General features: G+C 44.9%; 1 protein-coding gene across 2 annotated transcripts in view; it reads right to left on the bottom strand.

Moving 5' to 3' along the window:
- LOC127582954 (sideroflexin-5-like) overlaps positions 1–19084 on the bottom strand; it is a 236129-nt gene that overhangs the window by 34382 nt on the left and 182663 nt on the right. The window contains exon 14 of one of the 2 annotated variants that reach the window (XM_052038615.1): positions 11849–12001. The exons of the other annotated variant lie outside the window; for it this stretch is intronic. Within the exon in view, the coding sequence (XP_051894575.1) occupies positions 11888–12001 (114 nt within the window). The 3' untranslated portion in view covers positions 11849–11887. Of the gene's footprint in view, positions 1–11848; positions 12002–19084 lie in introns of those variants that run through there. 2 annotated transcript variants of the gene reach the window in all.

A 19084-nucleotide genomic window follows, 5' to 3' on the forward strand; every position in this document is an offset into this window, starting at 1 on the left:
ATGTCGCAGATGTACGAAACATTGGTGAGGCTGAACTTGAAGTATTGTGGACAGTCCTGGTCTCCACGTTACAGGAAGGATGTGGTAGCATTAGAGAGAGCTCAGAAGAGATTCACCAGGACGGAATGGAGGGGCTGTACAGATGTCCTCTATGTTACCGGGATTGGGGGGAGTGAGGTGTTGCTTTCCTGGAAAACAGTCCGTATCACGATTTTCCATAACATGAAATCATGTTATCTACACATGCGTCAAGAAATGCGAGTTGAAAGAAAATAAATTTTGTGTTTATTCACTTTTTTTCCACAAACTCTGTGAGAGCAAGATTTTATTTTGTACCGCAAATTTTTGGATAGTGATTTGTGAATTCGGTAAGGGTGCATTTCTGTTATCCGTGCGGCTGTAATGCGAGACTTTCTGCTCATATTGACACCAATCCTACATTAATCCCATTTCTTATTCTCCTCACATTTTCATCCACCACTCACCTACACATCAAAGGCAAATCACAGTGGCTAATTAACCTATCTCATCTGCACGTTTTTGGGATGTGGGTGGAAACCGGAGCACCCTGCGGAAACCTACATGGTCACAGGGAGAATGTTTGAAGCACCTGAGGTCAGGACTGAGACTGTGTGTCTGGTGCTGTGAGGCAGAGTCTCTACTAAAGTCAAAGTCGAAGCTCAGTTCATTGTCATGTGCACAAGTGCAATGAAAACCTTACTTGCAGCAGCGTCACAGGCACATAGCATCAGATAAGCAGCATTCACAAGAAAAATAAATTAAACATAAATTATACACAATTTTTACAAGAAAGAACACAATTAGAGCAAAAAAAACAAAGTCTGTTTTAGTGCAATGTGGTCAAACTGGTCATAGTCTTGCTACACTGAGGTAGTGATTGGGGTTGTGCCGGTTGGTTCAAGAACTGAATGGTTGAAGGGAAGTAGCTGTTCTTGAACCTGGTGGTGTGGGACTTCAGGCTTCTGTACCTCCTGCCCGATGGTAGCTGCGAGAAGGTGGCATGGCCCGGATGGTGCGGATCTTCGATGATGGATGTTGCTTTCTTGAGCCTGTAAATACTACTGACAGTGGGGAGGGATGTGCCTGTGATATGCTATTGTGCCGCCCTTCCTGCATTCAAACTTTTGCTCTCACTTGTAACCATCCACTCTAAGTGCTTCCTGTGATCGTTTAGGCAATGGGCTGATTAACAAATGAGTGAGTGACATTCGAAAATACCTCACTAGCACCTGTCAGGAACATCGAAACGAGCTTCGCAAAACTGCTGCAGACATTTTCACTACAAAGGTTAAAAGCAGTTGGCCCTTTTGCGCAGAATAAGATCTTATTGGGCTGTGCCAGAGCAGCTTATACACACGGGTCTCTGCAATAGGGGGAGTAAGAAACAAAGTATGGATCCAGAGTGCTTTCAGCTGCTGAGACCAAAGTACCAAAGATCAATGAGTAGAAGGTTAGTGTTTGGAATAAAGTCACAACACCAAATCAGAGCAATCAGGGAGAATACTAAACACTCCCCATATGAAAAACTGGAAGTAATTTTCTTTTTCCTCAGTTATCATTGAAGGATTGAAGAAGGAACTTGGAACAAACAAGAGGCATTTTCCCTGCAGTTTTTCTTTCCATATACTTCATTCAGTCTACCTCTCTGCAGTTCATCCGTGCTCTGTCCAGCCCCTCTAAGGCATCATTAGGGAGCTGGCCATGTGCCAACTCCAGCAATACCCCTGCACATTCCTTTTCACACCTTTCCCGATGAGGGGAGAGAAGTGATTAGCAGTGACAAACAAGGCATCTGCTTCCCTATCAGCAGTGTCTCTCGCTCCAAAGCCTGACAATGCCTCCAGCTCCACAGGTCCTCGCTGGCTTCCTACACTAGCCCCAGCTGGGACCAAAGAACCATTTGTTCATCACCCAGCCTGTATTACAGAAAGAAAAATAAGAAATGCTACCCCTCAAGAATTGGCGGCATTATCATAGACTAAGTGAATCAGTAATGATGGAATAAGGTTATAATATGGGTGAGTAGTGCAAATAATTTGCTTCTGCTACACATAGGATTCCCGACACAGGATGGGTCAGATTTCTGCATTTGGAACACCGAGATTATAGAGTCATAGAGTACCACAGCACAGAAATATTATACTCTATATATACCCTATTAGGGTTATATTAAATTATATTATACCCTGATTATACCAAGACAAGACAAGGTTTCTTTATTAGTCACATGTGCATCGAAACACACAGTGAAATACACCTTTTGTGTCAAGTGTTCTGGGGGCAGCCCGCAAGTGTTGCCACGCTTCCAGCGCCAACATAGCATGTCCACAGCTTCCTAACCCGTACATCTTTGGAATGTGGGAGGAAACTGGAGAACCTGGAGGAAACCCACACAGACACGGGGAGAACGTACAAACTCCTTACAGTCAGTGGCCGGAATTGAACCCGGGTCACTGGTGCTGTAATAGCGTTACACTAACCGCTACACTACCGTGCCTGCCCAGGTGACGGATGCGGAGACTTACAATAATTCTGTGCAGGTAGACAACAATATCTTTCATTTATATAGCAGCTCTGACATCGCAAAATAGAACATTGTTGGATAAAAAAGTTGACAATTCACAGGAATGTTGTCAGACAAGAGCTACGTGCAGGCAATCAAGGTAAAGGAGGTGGGTTCTGAGGGGCATGTTAAAGAAGAAATAGAGGCAAATGTTGACCTTGTAGGTGAAGGCCAATTGTGGAGTGATTAAATTTGGGGATGATCAAGATGTACAATCTCAAAGGGCTCTAGGGCTGAAGGAATAGTAGGAGTGAGGCAATATAGGGATCCAAAAACATGAGAATTTAAAATAGCAGGTCAATAAGCACATAAACTTGATATCTTCCAAATACCTGCTGCCTTTTTCCTTACCCCTGCCAGATCCCTCCAATGGACTCTGTCTACACTCCTCGCTTACTCGGTAAAGCAGCCAACATATTCAAAGACCCAAAAGCCTGAAAGCACGTACCACCACGCTCAGGGACAGAGACAATAATAAACCAATTCCAATTCCAATCCCTTTCATCCATCATCCAAGTTTATGGAGGGTGGAATAAGGGAGACTAGCCAGAATTGCATTGGAATAGTCCATTCAAGGTCAACGCTGTGTGTCCAATGTTGCAAATGCACCTCTGGCTTTCTGCTGGTGAGCCTTCTGGAACTGCTGTGTAGTACAGGTGAGCAGTGTGGAAGTCAAGTCATATGTACAAGTACAGTGAGGTATGGGTACCATGACAATCTGGCTTGCAGCAGCATCACAGGCACGTAAAAGGACTCCGTTTCCATGTCAGGATGTTGACTATGCTAGGTGTTAATGTGCAAGTGGTGGTGTTCCCTTCCCACCACACTCCTGCAAACCCAGTTCTGGCTGTGTGTGAACAGTCAGGTCACAGAATCAGTGCCAGAACTCTTTCCCTCACTTGAAGCTCCCTACTTGTACCATGTGCCTGGTGAATTCACAATGGATCCATGAACCCTTTTCCACTGTTAAACTCCTAAAGCAACCTTGTAGAAATTTTCCTTGACCATCATGACCAATTAATTTAGAGTGATGAGAAGGAGCTGCAGTAAAATTAAAGTTGGTGGAAATCAGAGGAAAAAAATTTTGAAGCCATACTTAGATTAATGAAGATGATGTTTGCTGGGGACCAATCGTCACAACCACACAATACTGATAGAGAAAACCCTTAGTTCAGGATCCAACCATGTTCGACTGTTTATTCAATGAGCATCAGTCAGCCAACTGGAAGAACATTTACTGATGATTCCACTGTATTCTGTTTACAACTCGATAAACACAGAACATAGAACAGTACAGGACAGGAACAGGCCCTTCAGCCCATGATGTTGTGCCAAACTAAACTAATCCCTTCTGCCTACATAATGTCCATATCCCTCCATTCTCTGCACATCCATGTGCCTATCTAAGAGCCTCTTATGCGCCTCTATCATATTTGCCTCCACCACCACCCCTGGCAGCACATTCTAGGCACCCACCACTCTCTGTGTAAAAAAACTTGCCCCTCACATCTCCTTTGAACTTACCCCCTCTCATCTTAAATGCACATCCTCTAGTATTAAAGATTTCGACCCTGGGATAAACATATTGACTGTCTACTCAATTTGTGCCTCTCATAATCTTATAAAGAAGCAGTCTGGATGCAGCAAGGCTTAGATTACATTCAGTCTGATCAGAGGCAAGCAGCATTGGCACAGTGGTGCGGCAGTTAGCGCTGGTGCAGGGGTCTGTGATCCTGTTCTTAAGTGCTGTCTGCGTGGAGCCTGCAAATTCTCCCTGTGACCATGTGGTTTCCACCAGATGCTTCAGTTGGCTTCTACACCCCAAAGACATGCTGGTGTAGATGATAAAAGATTTAAATAAGGAGGTTGATGGGCACATGGCAGAGAATAAGATGCAGGGAAGTAAGAAGGGGGAAATGGGACTGAAGGGATTATTCTGTTAGTAGTCTGCATGAACCCAATGGTTGAATGGTGGATCTGTGCTGTAATAAGTAAGTGTACAACTGCCAGGCATTGACCATCTTCACATGAGCCTCTAATCATCTCTCCTTGATATTCAAAGGCATGACCAGAACAAATCCTCCACCATCAACATCCTGTAATTACTTCAAACTTAATGAGACAAGTCACATAAATATTGTCCTCATAACCGTTGGTCAGATGTGAGCAATTCACCATCTAAGAGGCAAAGGCCATCAATGTGATGGAATACACTCTAGTTGTCTGGATGAATACAGCTCCAAACTCGAGAATCTCAACACCATGCAGGACAAAGCCAACTGTCAGTCACCTTAAACACCAGCACAGAGGCTGCAGTTGTATTATCTGCAAGATGAACAATAGCGACTTGAGCCAAACACAGAAGGAAAATAGGTGAATGGGAACACCACCACTTTCAAATTCCCATCCAACACAGTCAACATCCTGACATGGAAGTCCAACACTGATGCTGAGACTAACCCTGGAACTCCATTCCCAACAGCACTGTGGGAGTATCTTCATTACACCCGAACAAATTGGTTCAAGGAGGAAGTTTATCCTCACCTTCTCAAGCACCATTGGGATGAGCAATAAACGTTGGCCTTACCATAGGACTCCCATGTTCCAGGAATGAATGAATACAAAACAAAATCGAGGAGTGCCTTCCATCATATTCCAGTTATATCCATGTGACTGGAATGGTGATGGAATTCACTCTTCTCTGGACCCATGAAGTTAGATCATTTATGGGGAATAAAACCCTGTGGATTACACTAGCCTCCCTCACCTGATGAATGAGTTCTCCTTGTTATGAAGCCTGAAGAAGCATTGTGTGGAAAGAGCTCAGTAAGTATTCCGGGCATCACCAAGACTGGTCCAGTAGCATCACAACTATTGATGAAACTACGCCTGTGAGAGCAGCCAAGCAGCCAACACAGAGGAAAAACTACTTGACCTTGTAGTCACTGATCAACCACTGGCAGTAATGGTCAGTATGACCACTGCACAGCCATGGAGATGGAAGTCCTGTTTTCACATCGAGGACTTGCTCCATTGCCTTTTGTGTCACTACTACTGTGTTAAATAGGAGAGATTCAGAACAGATCCAGCTGCTCAAAACTGGACAACCAAGAGCATTGTTTTTATTTATTTTTTGGGATCTTGGCATCACTGGGAAAGCCAGCATTAATTTTCCATCCTAATCACCCTTTGAAAAAGAGGGGGTGAGAAAGCTACAACTGAGTGGCTTGCTAGATCATTGAGAGTCAACCACATTTGTGCAATCTGGAGTCACAGGTCGGCCAGAAGAAGTGAGGCTGGCAAATTCCCACCCACGAAGTGAACCAGATGGAATTTTACAATCTGGTAGGTTTTGTGGTCATTGTTACTAAAACTTATTATCAGGCTCCCATCGATCACATGAAATTAAATTCCACTGCTGCTGTGGTGGGATCTGAACTCTGGGCTGTGTTATGGACTCAGTGAAAGTCCCTTTAAGATAGAGAGTCCCTTCTCTCTCTCTCTTTCTTCTTCTGACTTCTTCAACAACGTCATTACGTCCTTTATCTTCTATTGACGTAAGCACGCCCCACACACACATAAACACACACTCTCTATCTTAAAGGGACTTTCACTGAGTCCATAACAGCTGTTAGTCCACACCTCCGGGTTATGAGACCAGTAACTTAACTGCTGTTCCACCCCTAGTACTTGTTCAAGCAGGAAAGATAAATTGGTAAATTGGTTCATTATTGTCACATGTACTGAGGTACAGTGAAAAACTTTGTTTTCCATGCCATCCACACAGTTCATTTCATCACATCAGTAGAACGAGGTAGAATGTGAAGTCAAGAGTCCTTCTTATCGTACTAGGGGACCGTTCAATAGTCTTATAACAGCAGGACAGAAGCTGTCCTTGAGCCTGGTGGTATGTGCTTTAAGACTTTTGTATCTTCTGCCCAATGGGAGAGGGGAGAAGAGAGAATGTCCGGGGTGGGTGGGGTCTTTGATTATGCTGGCTGTTTTTTACAGAGGCAGCGAGAAGTGTAGAAAGAGTCCATGGAGGGGATGCTGGTGTCCGTGATGTGCTGAGCTGTGTCCACAACTCTCGGCAGTTTCTTGTGGTCCCGGGCAGAGCAGCTGCCGTACCAAGCCGTGATACATCCGGATAGGATGCTTTCTATGGTGCACTGATAAAATTGGTGAGTGTCAAAGGGGACATGCTGAATTTCTTTATCATCCTGAGGAGGTAGAGAGGCTGATGCACTGGCCACAAACATTCTGGGCAAGTACTAGTAATAATTGTAAAGTGAATGAGAGTGAAGCAATGATCATAAATATTACTGTGACTAATAAAGATATCTTATTAGGTGTAATTAAATAATTAAAGTGAAGTAACTTAATTAACCAAACCTGCAGATGAAGAAATGCATGAATTAGAGATCAGAGCTTAAGGATAGATTATTGCCTGTGGCTCAAAATGTTGTTCTTTATACAACTACACAGAACATGAGGAAAAGATTGAATGAATTGGACATGACCGTCATTTCTGAGGCAAGGCTATAAGATGTCAGGAGTGGGAGAAATGGAGGGGAGTAATGTTAATGCAGGGTTTCGACCCGAAACATCGACGATTCCTTTCCCTCCACAGACGCTGCTCGACCCGAGTTCTTCCACATTCCAGTGTCTGCAGCCTCTTGTCTTAATGTTAAATACTGATGCATTTGATGAACAGAGTGGATATAATGAGGGGCAAACAGGAAGACGGATGCTTTCTGAGTCAAATTAAGAAATGTTGAAGGATTTAAAATTGTAGTGGGAGCAGTGTGAACTGGCAGAATTGATAAATGTAGAAATTAATCAAAGATGTAGCAAAAGCACAGTGATTTTAAGATAAGACATCTTATCTCTTTAAGATCTCTTTATTAGTCACATGTACATCAAAACACACAGTGAAATGCATTTTTTTGTGTAGAGTGTTCTGGTTTGGAGAGTATGGATTATGAGGAGAGACTAAGGGAGCTAGGGCTTTACTCATTGGAGTGAAGGAGGATGAGGGGAGACATGATAGAGGTGTACAAAATATTAAGAGGAATAGATAGAGTGGACAGCCAGCGCCTCTTTCCCAGGGCACCAATGCTCAATACAAGAGGGCATGGCTTTAAAGTAATGAGTGGGAAGTTCAAGGGAGATATCAGAGGGAGGTTTTTTACCCAGAGAATGGTTGGTGCATGGAATGCGCTGCCTGGGGTAGTGGTGGAGGCAGGTATGTTGGTCAAGTTCAAGAGATTGTTAGATAAGCATATGGAGGAATTTAAAGTTGGGGGATATGTGGGAGGAAGGGGTTAGATAGTCTTAGGTGTGGTTTAAAGGTCGACACAACATGGTGGGCCGAAGGGTCTGTATTGTACTGTATAGTTCTGTGGTTCTACGCTTCTATGGCTACCTGCAAGTGTCGCCACGCTTCCGGCGCCAACATAGCATGCCCACAACTTCCTAACCTTTACGTCTTTGGAATGTGGGAGGGAACCGGAGCACCCGGAGGAAACCCACGCAGACACAGGGAGAACGTACAAACTCCTTACAGACAGTGGCCGGAATGTTGGGACAAGTAAACAGTTGATGCCCAAATGAATTTCTGAAGCTGGTTCAGATTAGTTTTCTGCAACAATATATCCTGAAAGCAAAAGGGAGCAGATCAGATAAGACTTAGTATTGAGTAAACCACTATATTTAGTTAACAGCCAAATAGGAGATGTTCAAAAAAGAACTTAATGGGATGCAGAACTGCTTTACGCCACTTAACAAGCAAGAAGTCATGAACTGCTAAGATAAAAGACAATAACCTACTGACGGTAGTGTACAATGACTGTGTATGGGTGGGTGTGTGTGTGGGCTAGCTAGCAGCACTTACATCACACAAGTGTCACACAATGATAGTCTCCAGCAAGAAAGAATCCAGCCACCTGAACTTGACATTTAATAGCAAGACCATTAAGCCTGCAGAAGAGATACACCAGGCTGTTGCCTGGGTTGGAGGACTTTAGTTACGGAGAGAGATTGGATAGGCTGTATTTGTTCTCCCTGAAGTGAAGGAAGCTGAGAAGTAACCTGAGGTATATATCATAATAATAAGAGGCATAGATAGGGATAGTCAGGATCTTTTTTCCATGGTGGGGGTATCAAAACAAGAGGGCTTAGGTTTAAGGTGAGAGAAAGGAGTTTTAAAGGGGATCTGAGGGGAAGGTTTTTCACACAGAGCGTGGTTGATATTTGGAACGTACTGCCTGTGGTGGAGTCAGACACAATCACTATGTTTACAAGACATTTAGACCTACACTTAAACAGGCAAGCCATAGAAGGATATGGACCTAATGCAGCAAACAGGATTAGTGTAGATCAACAAAAAGGTTGGTATGAATGTGATGGGCTGAAGGGTCTGTTTCACTGCTGTACGACTCTCTGTCTCCATGACTCCACAGCAGCATCCTGGGGTCACTACTGACCAGAAATATATTGGCAACATCAATACCATGACCACAGGACCAGCCTAAAGGTGAGGTAATCTACAACTCATCATCTGACTTCCCAAAGTCTTTCTGTTATCTAAAGCAACACACAAAGGAGCTGGAGGAAAACTCAGTAGGTCAGGCAGCATCTATGGAGGGAAATGAACAGTTGACGTTTCGGGTTGAGACCCTTCATCAGGACTGGAAAGGAAGAGGGGAGGTAGCTGGTATAAAAAGTTGGGGGGAAGGGGTGGAGCAAGAGCTGGTAGGTGATAGATGGATCCAGGTGAGAGGGGTGATAATTTTTATATTGGTTATCTCCCTTCTTTCTTTGCAGTCCTGATGAAGGGTCTCGACCCGAAATGTTGACTGTCCATTTCCCTCCACAGATGCTGCCTGATCTGCTGAGTTCCTCCAGCTTGTGTATTGCTCCAGATTTCCAGCATCTGCAGTGTCTTGTGTCTCCTATTATCTAAAGGTCATGCCAGGAATACTCTCCACTGATGTGAATGAGGGCAGCTCTGATGGCACCATCCAGGGCAAAGCAGTAGCTTGACTGACATCTGGGTACAGGTGTCTAAATTGGGAAACATGTCCCACAGACTGGTCAACTAAGAGCCTGATGTACTCAGATAAATATGCCAACACTAATGTGTCAGCTTTCACAATCATAATCCTCCAATCCCGCGAGAAGGATCAACGTACCAGAGGGGACAAACTAAATAGCTAGCAGGAGAGGATGATCTCCTGTGGCCCTTCCTCAGTTGGTCAGTCAGTGTTCCTCCATGTTGAACAGCACTTGGGCAAAGCATTGAGTGTAGAAGAGCACGTAATGCACTCTGCATGCAAGACCAGTGTCCAACACCAAGAGTGGCTTGGTGACATCACCAGACTGTGCTGGGAGAGTCTTGAAGGAAGGATCTGTCAGATGAGTCTGCCGCAGGTAGTGTGAACCAACATGAGGGATGTAGCTGCTCAGTGGTTGGTGTAACGCTTTACAGCACCAGCGACCCGGGTTCAATTCCTGCCGCTGTCTGTAAGGAGTTTGTACGTTCTCCCTGTGTCTGCGTGGGTTTCCTCTGGATGCTCCAGTTTCCTCCCACATTCCAAAGACGTACGGGTTAGGAAGTTGTGGGCATGCTACGTTGGTGCTGGAAGTGTGGCGACACTTGTGGGCTGCCCCCAGAACACTCTACGCAAAAGATGCATTTCACTGTGTGTTTTGATGTACACGTGACTAATAAAGATATCTTAGCTTATCTTACCTTTGTATATGAGAGCTGTGGGAGGCTGTGGCAGAGCCCTTGTGGAGATAGTCCTATCTCCAGAATGAGATCCTCCTTCATTATGTTTTGTGGCAACAGTTAACAAGCTAAAGAGGATAGATTCAGAACACGTTTGCCGGCTCAGAGATGGGTATGTGTGAGATGCTGTGGGCCATCAGCAGCAGCAGAAAAGTATACCAGCATAATTTTATGGCCTGGCATGTCCCTCAGTCTTCTGAGACAATGCCAGACACCTCCATCACAATCCCTGGGAATGTCTTGTTCCACCAGCAAGACAGACCCAACTTAAGTAGTGGTAAGTGATATACAGGTGGGAGAGAGTAGTTCTTGAAGTCCTCAACAGACCACGAATTCTGATGACACCAAGTCAAACCTGGACAAGGAAACCTCCTCCTCTGATTACTACGTCTTGATTCCCTCAATGTCAGCAAAACAAAAGAGCTGGCTATTGACTACAGGAGGGGGGTGGCGCACCTGCTCCATGCACATACATCAACGGTGGTGAGGTCAAGAGGGTTGAGAGCTTCAGGTTCTCAGGAGTAAACATCACCAATAGCCTGTCCTGGTCCAAACATGTAAATGCCACGGCCAAGGAAACTCACCAGTGCCTCTACTTCCTCAGGAGGCTAATGAAATTTGGCAAGTCCCCTTTGATCCTCACCAATTTTTATCAATGCATCATAGAAAGCATCCTATCCAGTTGCATCACAGCTTGGTACAGCAACTGCTCTGCCTGAGACTGCAAGAAACTGCAGAGAGTCGTGGACACAGCTCAGCACATCACGGAAACCAGTCTCCCTTCCATGGACTCTGTCTACACTTCTCGCTGCCTCGGTAAAGCAGCCAACATAATCAAGACCCCACCCACCCCGGACATTCTCTCTTCTCCCCCCTCCCATCAGGTAGAAGATACAAAAGTCAAAGCACGTACGACCAGGCTCAAGGACAGCTTGCATCCAGCTGTTATAAGATTATTGAACAGTCCTCTAATACGATTAGATGGACTCTTGACCTCACAATCTGCCTCATTGTGGCCTTGCACCTTATTGACTGCCTGCACTGCACTTTCTCTGTAACTGTAACACCTTATTCTGCATTCTGTTACTGTTTTCCCTTGTATTACCTCAATGCACTGATGTGATGAAATGATCTGCATGGATGGCATGCAAAACAAAGTTTTTCACTGTACCTAGGTATGTGACAATAATAAACCAATTTACCTCCTATCCTCCCTCAGCTGATGAGTCAGTGCTTCTCCATGTTGAAAAACACTTGGAAAAAGTAACAAGGGTACATGACGTACTCTGGATGGGGACTTCGATGTCCATCACCAGCTGGCTGTCCTGAAGGATGTGGCAGGTAGTTTTGTGTTAATTCATTGTCAGGACCTGGGTGTCACTGGCAAGGGAAGCAGTTATTGCCCATTCCTAATTACCGTTGAGAAGGTGGAGGTGAGCTGCCTCCTTGAACCGCTGCAGTCTTTCTGGTGAAGGTGCTCCCACGGTGCTGTTGGGGAGGGACTTCCAGATTTAGACCCAGTCAGGATGGAAGACGGCTGATAGAATGGTGCACAACTTGGATGAAACTTGCCAGCCTATGAGGTGCCAGCCACGTGAAACCGCAACACAGGACCAGAGCAAAGCCTGCAAAGTAACCAATGGATCAGATTGAAAGTCTGCAATCCTACCACATCTCATTATAAATGGTGTTTGACAATTCAACATCTAATAGGAGGAGAAGGCACCAAGAATATTCCCTTCCTTTGGGCTCAGCATGTGAATGCTAAAGAAAAGGCTGAAGCATTCACAATAATGTTCAACCAGAGATGCTGAACAGCCATGCCATCTTCTTGCAGCTTCCGTCGGGCAGGAGGTACAGAAACCTGAAGTCCCACACCACCAGGTTCAGGAACAGCTTCAACCATTCGGTTCTTGAACCAACCGGCACAACCCTAATCACTACAGTTTAGCAACACTATGACCACTTTGATCACGTTGCACGAAAATGGATTTACTCTTTTTATTTCTAATTGTGTTCTTTCTTGTAAAAATTGTGTTTAATTTATGTTTAGTTTATGCAAATGCTGCTTATCTGATGCTCTGTGCCTGTGATGCTGCTGCAAGTAAGTTCTTCATTGCACCTGTGCATACATGGACTTGTGCAGATGACAATAAACTCGACTTTGACTTTGATGATCTAATTTGGCTTCCTGCTGAGACTCTTAATAGTAGCCCTTCTCCTACCATTTTGATTTGTTCCACTGATATCAAGAAACAGCTGAGAGTACAGGAATAGGAAAGATTATGGAACTTGACAGCAGCAAAGTTTCAGTGCTGACGCCCTGTGCTCCAGAACTAGCTGGGCCTATAGCTAAGCTGTTCCAGTACAGTTACAACATTGGTGGTGTGGTGCATAGTGAGGAGGATGGACTCAGACAATCATAGAAATGTACAGCGCAGAAACAGGGCCTCTTGACCCACCACGTCCATTCGGACCCTGATGCCTATCTACACTAAACCCATTTGCCTGTATTAGGCCCATATCCCTCTATGCCTTTCCTATTTAAGTCCCTGTCCAAGTGCCTTTCAAATGTTGTAATTGTGTCTGCCTCTATCACCTCCTCTGGCAGCTCATTCCAGGTATTCACCACCCTCTCTGTGAAAAACCTATCCCTCAGATCTCTTTGAAATTTCTCCCCTCACACCTTAAACCTGTCCTCTCGTTCTAGACTCCCCTGCCCTGGGAAAAAGACTCTGGCTATCTATCCCATCTATGCCCCTCATTACTTTGTAAACCTCTATGAGGTCATCACAAAATCACAAGACAAAGGAGCAGAAGTAGGCCATTTGGCTCATCGAGTCTGCTCTGCCACTCCACCACGAGCTCAACTATTCTCCCATCTAGCCCCAATTCCCGACCTTTTCCCCATATCTCTTGATACCCTGACTAACTAGATCTCCTCCTTAAACACCCCCAATGATCGGGCCTCCACAGCTGTACGTGGCAATGAATTCCATAAATCCACGACCCTCTGGCTAAAGAAATTTCTCCTCACCTCTGTTTTAAATGGGTACCCTCTAATTCTAAGACTGTGCCCTCTTGTCCTGGACTCACCCACCAAAGCCCCCTAAATTCCAGAGAGAATAAACCCAGCCTATCCAATCTCTCCTTCTAACTGCAGCCCTCCATTCCCGGCAACATCCTGGTGAACCTCTTCTGCATTCTATTGCCACCACCTCCTTCCTGTAGTGTGGCGATGAGAATTGAACACAATACTCCAAGGGCAGTCTAACCAATGTTTGTAAAACTGCAATATAAAGCCCCAACTCTTATACTCAATCTCTCAGCCAAATGCCTTCTTTAAAAAAAATGGCACCAGATAGAGGTGACACTTTGCAGGTTTATGTATAATTTGTTAATTTAAGTTTATGTTAACTTATGTTTGTCCTCATCTTGTAATATACTGTGTTGCTTTTGCAGAAAACTAATTTCCATGGCATTTATACCCTGTGTATGTACAGTATGTCTATGACAACAATGAACTATCCACCTGTGCCTCCATTTTCAGGGAGCTATGGATTTGTATCCAGGGTCTCTCTGTACATCAATGCTCCGAAGGTCCTTGCCATTTACTCCATTTGTCCCATCAGAGCTAGACTTCCCAAGGTGCAGTACCTCACACCTGTCGAGATTAAATTCCATCTAGCATTTTTCTGCCCAACTTTCTGTCTCTCAGGCTATAGAAAGATATAGAGTCATGGAGTCATACACCACAGAAATGGGTCCATGCCAACCAAGATTCCCATTTGGCCCTTATCCCTCTAATCCTTTCCTATTCATGTATCTGTCAAAGTACCCTTTAAACGTTGTTAATGTACCTGCCTCACCCACTTCCTCTGGCGGCTCATTCCATACACTGACCATCCTCTGTGTGAAAAAGTTGCCCCTCAGGTTCCCATTAAATCTCTCCCCTCTCACCTTATGCTCTCCAATTCTTGATTCCCCAACCTCTGGGAAAAAAGACCTTGTGCATCCACCCTATTCCGCCCCTCATGATTTTATACACTCCTGTAAGATCACTCCTCATTCTCCTTCGCTCCATTAAATAAAGTCCCAGCCTGCTCAACCTCACTCTCAATAACTCAGGCCCTTGATTCCTGGCAATATTCTCACAAATCTTTTCCGCACTCTTTCCAGCTTAATGGCATCCTTCCTATGGCAGGGTGACCAAAACTGAACACAATACTCCAGGTGCGGCCTCATCAACATCTTGTACAACTGCAACATAACATCCCAACTTCTGTACTCAGTGCCCTGACTGATGAAGGTCAGTGTGCCAAAAGCCTTCTTCACCGCCCTGTCTACCTGCGACGCTACTTTCAGGGAACCATGTACTTATATTCCTTGGTCCCTCTGTTCTACAACACTATGGGATGTTGGCCTTCATTAGCTGGGGCATTGAGTGCAAGAGCAGGGAGGTTATGGTACAGCTTTATAAAACACTGGTGAGGCCACATCCAGAATATTGTATTTTGGTTATCACAGGATAGGTTGTAGAGGAGATACAACAGGATAGGCTGAGTTTGGTTTCCTTTCAGCATAGAAGACTGAGCAAACAAAATTATGAGGGGCATTGATGCGGTAGATATCAGTAAACTTTCCTCCTGGCAGAGGTGACTACACCAGAGGGCATAGGTTTAAGGTGAGGAGTAAGAAGTTCAGGAGAGATCTAAGGAAGAGATATTTTTTCCACACAGAGTATGGTTGGAGTTTGGAATCAGAATCAGAATCAGATTTATTATCACCGACATATGAAGTGTTGTCTTGTGGCAGCAGTACAGTGCAAGACATAAAAATTATGATAAATTACAAAAATAAATAGTGCAAAAACAAAGGAATAATGAGGTAGTGTTCATGGGTTCATGGACCATTCAGAAATCTGATGGTGGAGGGGAAGAAGCTGTTCCTGAATCGTTGAGTGTGGGGCTTCAGGCTCCTGTACCTCCTTCCTGATGGTAGTAATGAGGAGGGGATGCCCTGGATGATGAGGGTGCTCAGTGATGGGATGTCCACCTTGAGGGGCTGGTGGAAGCAGGCACCTTTACAACACTTTAAAAGCATCTGGATGAGCACTTGAATTGTCAAGCCATAGAAGGCTATGGACCAAGTGCTGGTAAATGGGATTCGTACAGATGGGTTCTTGATGGTTAGCATGGAAAGTGGACAGAAGGGCCTGTTTTTGTGCTGTGTGACTCTATGGCTCTATTTGCAGAGGGTTGTAGACTTATCCAACTCCATCATGGGTACAACCTTCCCTACTATTGAGGACATCTTCAAGGAGCAGTGCCTCAAGAAGGCAGCATCTATCATTCAGGACCCTCATCACCCAGGACATGCCCTCTTCCCGTTACTACCATCAGGGAGGAGGTACAGGAGCCTGAAGACCCACACTTAATGATTCAGGAACAGCCTCTTTTCCTCCGCCATCAGATTCTGAATGGTCCATGAACCTATGAACACTACCTCATTATAGTCTTAGGCGTGGTTTGAAGGTCGGCATAACATGGTGGGCCGAAGGGCCTGTATTGTGCTGTATTGTTCTATGGTTCTATTATTCCATTTTTTGCACTATTTATGTAATTTATCGTAATTTTTATGTCTTTGCACCATACTGCTGCTGTAAAACAACAAATTTCATATCATCTAAGTCAGTGATAATAAATCTGATTCTGATTCTGCATCAATTCAATAATGTGAATATTGTTCAGGTACGTACTGTTCACAAGAAGCAGGACATCCAATCCAGCCAATACTGCCCAATCAGTCTCCTCTCAATCATCAGCAAAGTGATGGAAGCTGTCACCAACAGGACTATCAGGATGCACTTACTCACCAATAACCTGCTCACTGATGCCTAGTTTGGGTTTTGCCAGGACCATTTGGCTGTAGACCTCACCACAGCCAAGGCCCAACCACCTTCAGCTGCTTCATCCATGACCTTCGTTCCATCATAATGTCAGAAGTGGGGGATGTTGCCTGACGATTGGATAATGGTCGATTCCATTCACAACTCCTCAGCAGATGAAGCAGCCCATGCCTGTGTGCAGCAAGACCTGGACAACATTCAGGCATGGCATGAAAATGGCAAATGACATTTGTGGCCTAAAAGTGCCAGGCGATGTGAATGCAGATGGAATTTAATGCAGACAAGTGTGAGGTGTTGCATTTTGGAAGGACAAATCAAGGTAGGACATACACAGTAAATGGTAGGGCACTGAGGAGTGCGGAGGAACAAAGGGATCTGGGAGTTCAGATACATAATTCCCTGAAAGTGGCGTCACAGGTAGACAGGGTTGTAAAGAAGGCTTTTGGCATCCTGGCATTCATAAATCAAAGTATTGAGTATAGGAGTTGGGATGTTATGGTGAGGTTGTATAAGACACTGGTGAGGCCAAGTTTGGAGTATTGTGTGCAGTTCTGGTCACCTAACTATAGGAAGGATATCAGTAAGATTGAAAGAGTGCAGAGGAGATTTACTAGAATGTTGCTGGGTCTTCAGGAGTTGAGTTACAGGGAAAGATTGAACAGGTTAGGACTTTATTCCTTGGAGCGCAGAAGAATGAGGGGAGATTTGATAGAGGTTTACAAAATTATGAGGGGTATAGACTGAGTAAATGTGAGTAGGCTCTTTCTACCTAGATTAGGAGAGATAAGTATGAGAGGACATGGCTTTAGGGTGAAAGGGGAAAGGTTTAGGGGGAATATTAGGGGGATCTTCTTCACTCAGAGAGTGGTGGGAGTGTGGAACGAGCTGCCATCTGACGTGGTAAATGTGGGGTCACTCTTAAGTTTTAAGAATAAATTGGATAGATACATGGACGGGAGAGGTCTGGAGGGTTATGGACTGGGTGCAGATCAATGGGACTAGCGGAATAAAGTTTCGGCACAGACTAGAAGGGCTGAATGGCCTGTTTTCTGTGCTGTAGTGTTCTATGGTTCTATGTTCTATGGTTCTATGAAAATTTCCAAAAAGACAAACAAAACACCTACCCTCGACACTCAATGGCATTACCATCACTGAGTTCCTGCTATTAAGATCCTGGGGTAACCACTGATCAGAATAGGACCAGCTACATAAATGTTATGACTGCAAAACAACTTTTATGTTCTATGTTCTAAAAGCAGGTGAGAGGCTGGGTATCCTGCAGAGGGTGACTAACCTCCTGACACCCCAAGGCCTTCCCACCATCTACAAGTCAGGGGTGTGATGGAACACTCTCCACTGGCCTGGGTGACTGCAGCTCCAACAGCACTCTAGAAATTCGACACCCTCCAAGACAAAGCGGCCCACTTGATCAGCAACCCATCCACACCCTGAATATTCATTCTCTCCACTACCGGTGCACAGTAGCTGCAGTGTGTACCATCTACAAAGTTACTCAAGCAGGTTACTCCAACAGCACCTCCAAAACCTGCGACATCTACCAAGGACAAGGGCAGCAGGTGCATGGGTACAACACCTGCAGGTTCCATCCAAGTCGCACTCCGTCCTGACTTGGATCATGGGCCAACCATCACCAGAAGGTCAGCAGCAGTTCAAGACGATGGTTCATCACCACCTTCTGAAGGGCAAGTAGGGATGCATAATATCTTGCCACCGATATTTAGATCCTGAAAATCAATTTTAAACAAGCCAGGGCATCAATAGGGAAGTACAGAAGGGGATGCAATTTCAGACCAACTAATATGCTGTGTCTGAAATGGGGCAATTAGGGATGAGGCATAGACAATAAGTATTTTTCACTGCCAGTGTGTCTACACCTTCTGAACAAATAAATTAAAAGATACCATAGATTGAACATGGGTCAAACAGCAGAATTCCAGAGGAATGGTAAGACATTGAGGTGGGTGGTGAAATCAAGGGCTCAATGGCAATCATGGCGAAAAAATTTGGTTGAAGTGATTTTTGTTTGGTGGAGGGCAGTCATCCCAGACCTCGGCTTTTGCTGCAGGAGTTCCTCAGGGCAGTGTTTTAAGCTTAGCCATCTTCTTTCCATCGTAATGAATACTTCTCTTCAGTATTCACCAAGGAGAGGGGTCTTGATGATGCTGAGGACAGTGTTGGTAAGGGTAATGTTCTAGGGTATGTAGATATCAAGAGACAGGATGTGTTGGAGCTGTTAGAAAATATTAGGACAGGTAAGTCCCCGGGGCTTGACGGAATATTCCCCAGGCTGCTTCGGGAGGCGAGGGAGGAGATTGCTGAACAGTTGGTTAGGATCTTTGAGTCCTCGTTGTGCACGGGGATGGTACCGGAGGATTGGAGGGTGGCGAATGTTGTCCCCTTATTCAAAAAAGGTAGTAGGGATAGTCCAGGGAATTACAGACCAGTGAGCCTTACGTCTGTGGTGGGTAAGCTGTTAGAAAGGATTCTAAGAGATAGGATCTATGATCACTTAGAGAACCATGGACTGATTAGGGACAGCCGGCATGGCTTTGTGAAGGGAAGATCTTGCCTCACTAACCTGATAGGGTTCTTTGAGGAGGTGACCAGGAAGATTGATGAGGGTAGTGTAGTAGATGTGGTCTACATGGATTTTAGTAAGGCGTTTGACAAGGTTCCACATGGTAGGCTTCTTCAGAAGGTCAGAGGCCATGGGATCCAGGGGGGCTTGGCCGTGTGGATTCAGAATTGGCTTGCCTGTAGAAAGCAGAGGGTTGTGGTG

The sequence above is a fragment of the Pristis pectinata genome, chromosome 2 (genome assembly GCF_009764475.1).
Source record: "Pristis pectinata isolate sPriPec2 chromosome 2, sPriPec2.1.pri, whole genome shotgun sequence".
Taxonomy (NCBI): domain Eukaryota; kingdom Metazoa; phylum Chordata; class Chondrichthyes; order Rhinopristiformes; family Pristidae; genus Pristis; species Pristis pectinata.